The sequence below is a fragment of the Rutidosis leptorrhynchoides genome, chromosome 3 (assembly GCF_046630445.1).
Source record: "Rutidosis leptorrhynchoides isolate AG116_Rl617_1_P2 chromosome 3, CSIRO_AGI_Rlap_v1, whole genome shotgun sequence".
NCBI classification, from domain to species: Eukaryota; Viridiplantae; Streptophyta; class Magnoliopsida; order Asterales; family Asteraceae; genus Rutidosis; species Rutidosis leptorrhynchoides.
In genome coordinates this window covers 662,124,894-662,130,949 of record NC_092335.1, presented here as the reverse complement: position 1 = coordinate 662,130,949, position 6,056 = coordinate 662,124,894, and the positions used below count along the sequence as shown (strand labels likewise).

Below are 6,056 nucleotides of genomic sequence, written 5' to 3'. Positions count from 1 at the left end.
AAAAGAACTTCTAGATGAAATCACTCGTCAACAGGATGGATATAGCCAATCAGACCAAATAAAACTTGACATTGCTCTCGTAATGTATGAGGACTACTTTAAGAAACCTGATGAACTACTAAAGGACTACTACAAACATTTCTGTGAAGTCATCAATGAGCTGAAAAAGGTTGGAGTGAAGAAAGGAAATCAAGAGCTGAACATGAAATTCCTGAAGAAGCTAAATGCCACATGGACACCATATGGAAACAACTTCTATGCTTCCAAAAACACCAAGAAGTACAACATCCATGAAGTTGTAGGCAAACTAATGAACCATCAATCTGATGTTCAAGCTGTTCAAAACCCTAAATCCATCCCTACCGAAACCAGTGATCCAATGGCTCTATACGTCAACAAAAGCTTCACCAAAACCACTTCCAACCGATCCAATTCACTCAAAGCAAAACAAACCGTGCCATCTGATGAAGACACATACTCTGATGTTGATGAAGAACATCGAGACCTTGTCAAGGCTGCCACAATGTTCAACAAGCAACTGAACCTCGGGAGATCATCTGGAGGTTTCAACAAAAACAATAACAGTCGAACCTCATCTAGCTCCTCGTACTACAAAAAACCAGAAACCTCAACCACTCAATACCGAGATCCTGACAACAAGGACTCCAATAATGTGTGTTTCCACTGTGGTAAAACAAGTCACTTTGCACGAGAATGCAGACTACCCAAACATAAGGATGCTGAGTACTACAAGAAATAGATGTTACTCGCTCAAGATGCTGAAAAGAGGAAGGTTCTCAAAGCCTCAGATGATCTCTGGCTAAACTGGTCAGATAGTGAACATGAGCCTGAATGTGCTAATGTAGTCAAACTCACCAACATGAATCGTGCTCCTGATAATGTTTCTTCCGACGATGAGGAAGAGGTACAACTTTACACTGACATAATTCATGAATACTATAACTCCGTAAAAAATAATTCTGAATTTATCTCTGATGTATTGCATGCTCCCTCTGTAAAACTTAATGATGCAATTGTCCAACATAATGTGTCCATTAGTGATGAACCTGCCTCTAACAATCATGATAGAGTACTCTCTGAACTGCCTGATATGTATATTTATACATTTGCTAAAATGAGTAAGGACCTTAGATCTTTTGCTAGTCAAGTTAGTGGACTACAAAATGAGAACCATAGGTTGAAAGCTGAATTGAAAATCAAAGTGTCAAACAATGCATACTTAAACCTTCAGAAGGATTTAGCTGAAAAAGTAGCACAACTGAAGGAGCTAGAATCTAGTGTGAGACCGTTACGCATAGAAAGAACAGACTTTAAGTTAAGAAATGAGGTTCATAGTGAGAAAATAGACAATGCCGAGAAAGAAATTAAGAAACTCACTACCTCTAAGAAAACTCTTCTAGATACCTTAGAGCAAAAGATAAGAGAACCCCTTCTTGACCTTGCTAAGAAAACCTCTGAATGTTCTAAACTTGCTGCAAATAATCTAGAGCTTCAAACTCGACTAGGTCAATTTGAAGATAAACTTTACAGGACCGAACAGTCTAAGGTTGTGTTAGCTGGTCATATCTCGAGTCAAACCATGTTCATGAACCGACCAAAGGACTCCTTCCGTGAGAACAAAGGATTTGGCTATGAAAGTCCTCTCACCTTAACCAAAATGGCCAAAGCTGAGCCCCGTCTATATGATAGTAGATACTTGATGATTGGCCTACCTACACGACTCACATTTGCATCCAACAGTGAGATTGAGGAAGCATTGGCTAAAAGAACAACCAAAATGAAACGAGAAATTGCTCTAATCTATGATAAAATCAACGCTCTTTATTTGAAAAAGAAAAACTCATTTTCACATGAAAGCTTGCCTGATTTGTTTAATGAGAGTGAAAGTTCACAAAGTCAAAAGCGTATTGTCTATTTACCAACCTTGGTTTTGGAAAAATGCATCACCAGTTTAGAAAAAGAAACTCATGAAAACAAAATGAAATCCTTTGGCAATGAACGTAAATTTCACCTGATCATAAAAGCCTTGCAACACCAAATCTCACTCAATGTGTCCACAAATGACCAACTTGTATGCAATGTGCATGAACTTGAAAAACAGATTGCGAGTCAAGCAATTACTTTTTGTGAAATGATCTCAAAGACGAAGGTCACACAGGGACCTCAACCCTATCACATGAACGTCTCCCTCACTGAAGGACCTTCAAATGTCTTGATTAATTCCCTAAGGGAAGAAATCGTTGAATTAAAACTTGAACTAAAAGGCTATAGAAAACATGTTGCTTTTATTGAAAAAGACAACATTGATTTACAAGTAAAAGTTTTAACGAACTGTGATTTTGAAAAAGCCGAAAAGAATCTTGGTCCAACGTTAACACAAAACTCTTCACAACAAAAGGAAACAAAACCAACACAAGAGAAATTTGTACCATGGGTACCCACTTGTTCTCAACGAGTCTTCCCCCACATCACCAAGGTGTTCCTTACACTACTGTAGTGAACTTAAGGAAACCTGTCATTCCAGCTGTCACCATTCTAAAAAACCCTAATCATGGTTCTCGTTTAGAGATGATTGTTACTAAAAGGGGTGCTGATCACAAACCACCACATTTCGCAACGTTGCTGAGAAAGCAAAACAACCCTGCTAGAAGAATAATCCAAGAACAGGGTGTGTATGATCACTCAGCAAGAAAAGTCTATAACCACCCTACACCGTCTATTCTAGACAGGAGGGGTGGTTCAAGCAACACTCCTGTCCACCGAAATACCAACCATCCTAACTCTATCCAGAGCAACATTTGTAGGCCATTGAAACACAACCTCGAACTTATCAAGAATTCGCAACGATCAAATCCCAACTATGTTGCAAAGAGGGTTTCTGATAGATTAACAAAGACTCAAAAGAGAAAACGTCGCAAACGAGCACAAAGGGCTAGACAATCATTACTTAAAAATATGAATCGTTTTCAAACTGATTCTAAATTTGGTGTTTTAAATTCCACAGGACCTAAACCAAAACAAAGCATTTTGAAAGCATGGAAACCCAAGACTGAAACTGTCTAAGCATCCTCAAGTCTTGCTTCTCAGTCAGGGTCATTAAACTGTACTAGATGTAACAGATGTCTATATTTTGGTCATCAAAACCATGATTCGTGTGTTGTAATGAATGTTCAGACTTTGTTGAATGATCCATCTGATGAACTTAACATTTTAAATTCTCTGAATCTGTCTACTTACAAGGAGCCCGAGATAACTAGGGTGCCTAAAACCCGTGCTTAACTCTGTTTTGCAGGTTATCCCAGCATGTGTTTGGTATTTGGATTCTAGTTGTTCCCAACACATGACTGGTGATAAATCCATGTTGACAAACTATGTCAACAAGTTCTTAGGTACAGTTCGCTTTGGAAATGATGAACTTGCGTCAATCGATGGATATGGAGATTATGTATTCAACGGGGTAACCATCAAGCGTGTGTCCTATGTTCAAGGTCTTGGATGCTATCTCTTTAGTGTTAGCCAATTATGCGACAGTGATCTCCGCGTGCTCTTTGAAAGATCCATATGCTATGGCCAAACCATGGAGGGAGACAATCTACTCGAAGGGAAATGTGAATCCACCCTTTACTCTCTATCCATGAAAAACATGTCTTCAAATTCTCAACCCCTCTGCCTGGTTTCAAAGGCATCCTCTGAAACCTCATGGATGTGGCATCACCGGATGTCGCACCTACACTCTCAGAACCTCAACAAATTAGTTTCCAACAATCTTGTTGACGGTGTTCCACTCATCTCATTCGACTCCACTCACGTGTGCCCTTCCTGTGCTATGGGAAAGATTCATAAATCCTCTCACAAGTCAAAAACCGAATATAACACCACCAGTCCACTGTATATGCTACATATGGACCTTTGTGGACCAATGCGTGTTTCCAGTCTTGGAGGCTGAAAGTACATTCTGGTGATAGTTGATGACTATTCACATTACACCTGGGTCAGATTTCTGAAAAGTAAATCTGAAACTCCCAAAATAATCATTGATTTCCTGAAAAGAATCCAACTGTCCACCAATAAATTTGTACGCATCCTCAGAACTAATAACGACACCGAATTTCAAAACTCAGTTCTCAATTCATATCTAGATCATGCCGGTATCACCCATCAAACCTCTTCCGCTCGTACTCCACAACAAAATGGCGTCGTTGAAAGGCGAAATCGCACTCTTGTTGAAGCACCAAGAACAATGCTTGTTTATTCCAAATTACCTCCGCCCCTCTGGGCAGAAGCTGTCAACACTGCGTGTTTCACCCAAAATCGATCCATCATTAACCATCGGTTCGACAAAAACTCCATATGAACTTCTTTTCGATCGTCGACCCAATGTGAAGTACTTTCGCATCTTTGGATGTGTCTGCTATGTCCTAAACGATGAGGACAACCTTGGAAAGTTTGATGTTCGCGGTGATGAAGCCATATTTATTGGCTATTCTCAGGATCGTGTGGCATATCGTGTATATAATCGTCGAACTCGAATCATTAAAGAAAGCACCAATGTTAAGTTTGACGAGATATCTAGAATGTACTTGGACATAATGGTTCTCGCCCTCGTCTCAATCCCTCTACACCTGATTCTCCGTTCCAACATGTTCTACTGGCCACCTCCGATGATCTGGATGTGTTGTTTGAACCCATCACCCCTCCAATATCTCCAACCCCCATGGTAACCTCTGAACCTGTTCCCCCCAAATCATCACAGTTGGTTCCTCTACTCCTACTGCCGTGGGCGAATCTCCATCAAATGATAATTCATCAATTTGATCATCTTGATGTATGGGAACTTGTTCCATGTCCATCTGGAAAAACCATCATTGATACCAAGTGGATCTTCAAAAATAAGAAGGATCCTCCCGGCATCATCATTCGTAACAAAGCACATCTTGTAGCAAAAGGATACAGACAACAAGAAGGAATTGACTATGACGAAATGTTTGCTCCTGTAGCTCGATTAGAAGCCATCCGTCTGTTCCTATCATATGCTGCACACAAGCGATTTACCGTTTATCAAATGGACGTAAAAACTACTTTCCTGAACGGCATTCTTCAAGAAGAGGTCTATGTCGGTCAACCTGAAGGTTTTGTAGACTTCAAATGCCCCAATCATGTGTATCTCCTTTCTAAGGCTCTTTATGGTCTAAAACAGGCGCCCAGAGCATGGTATGAAACCCTGACCGCATTTCTTCTCAAGAACGGTTTCTCACGTGGAACCATAGACACGACTCTATTCATCAGAACATAATGAACACATCTTGTTAATTCAAGTCTATGTTGATGACATCATCTTCGGCTCTACTTCCCCCGCTCTATGCTATGAGTTTTCTGAACTCATGAAAAACAAGTTCAAAATGAGCATGCTCGAAGAACTTCACTTCTTTCTGGGATTATAAGTTAAACAACTTCCAACGGGGATTTTCATCAGACAATCAAAATACATTTCCGATATGTTCAAAAAGTTTAACTTTCATGAGATGAAAATCAGCCCCACCCCAATGTCAATCAACATTTCCTTACATGCTGACCTGGATGGTCAACCTTTTGATCAAATGCTCTATAGGAGCCTAATTGGCTCATTGATGTATCTCACTGCTAGTAGACCCGACATAATGTTTGATGTATGTCTTTGTGACCGATTCCAAGCCAACCCTAGGTACTCTCACTACAAGGCTGTAATGAGAATCTTTAGCTATCTCAAAGGAACGCTCAATCTTAGACTCTAGTATCCCTTTGGGACCGGATTCAACATTACGGCCTTCACGGATGCTGATCATGGTGGTGACCAAGTAAACCGAAAAAGTACCTCTGGTGGTCTCCAATTCCTAGGTCGTAAATTAGTCAGCTGGTCCTCCCGCAAGCAAAACTGCATATCTCTTTCCACAGCTGAGTCTGAGTACATCGCAGCTGCATGCTGTTGCTCACAAGTGCTGTGGATGCAGACCCAACTTCTTGACTATGGATTCAAATTTCACAAAATTCCGATCAAC

The 6,056-nt window shown here is 40.3% G+C and overlaps 1 protein-coding gene across 1 annotated transcript; it reads left to right on the top strand.

The window, feature by feature from the left end:
• Positions 1 to 4,211: 4,211 nt before the first annotated feature.
• LOC139902565 (uncharacterized) lies at positions 4,212 to 5,792 on the top strand. The gene is made up of 3 exons (XM_071885174.1): positions 4,212 to 4,529; positions 4,595 to 5,232; positions 5,555 to 5,792. The coding sequence occupies exons 1-3, from the start codon at positions 4,212 to 4,214 to the stop codon at positions 5,790 to 5,792; spliced, it is 1,194 nt and encodes a 397-aa protein (XP_071741275.1).
• Positions 5,793 to 6,056: the final 264 nt, after the last annotated feature.

Excerpts from the sequence above, each read along its gene's own strand:
- LOC139902565 (XM_071885174.1), top strand. The coding sequence starts at position 4,212 with ATGGCGTCGTTGAAAGGCGAAATCGCACTCTTGTTGAAGCACCAAGAA. Across the intron at positions 4,530-4,594 it reads AGGATCGTGTGGCATATCGT|AATGTACTTGGACATAATGG; the intron begins GTATATAATCGT and ends CGAGATATCTAG. Across the intron at positions 5,233-5,554 it reads AAACAGGCGCCCAGAGCATG|CCCCACCCCAATGTCAATCA; the intron begins GTATGAAACCCT and ends GATGAAAATCAG.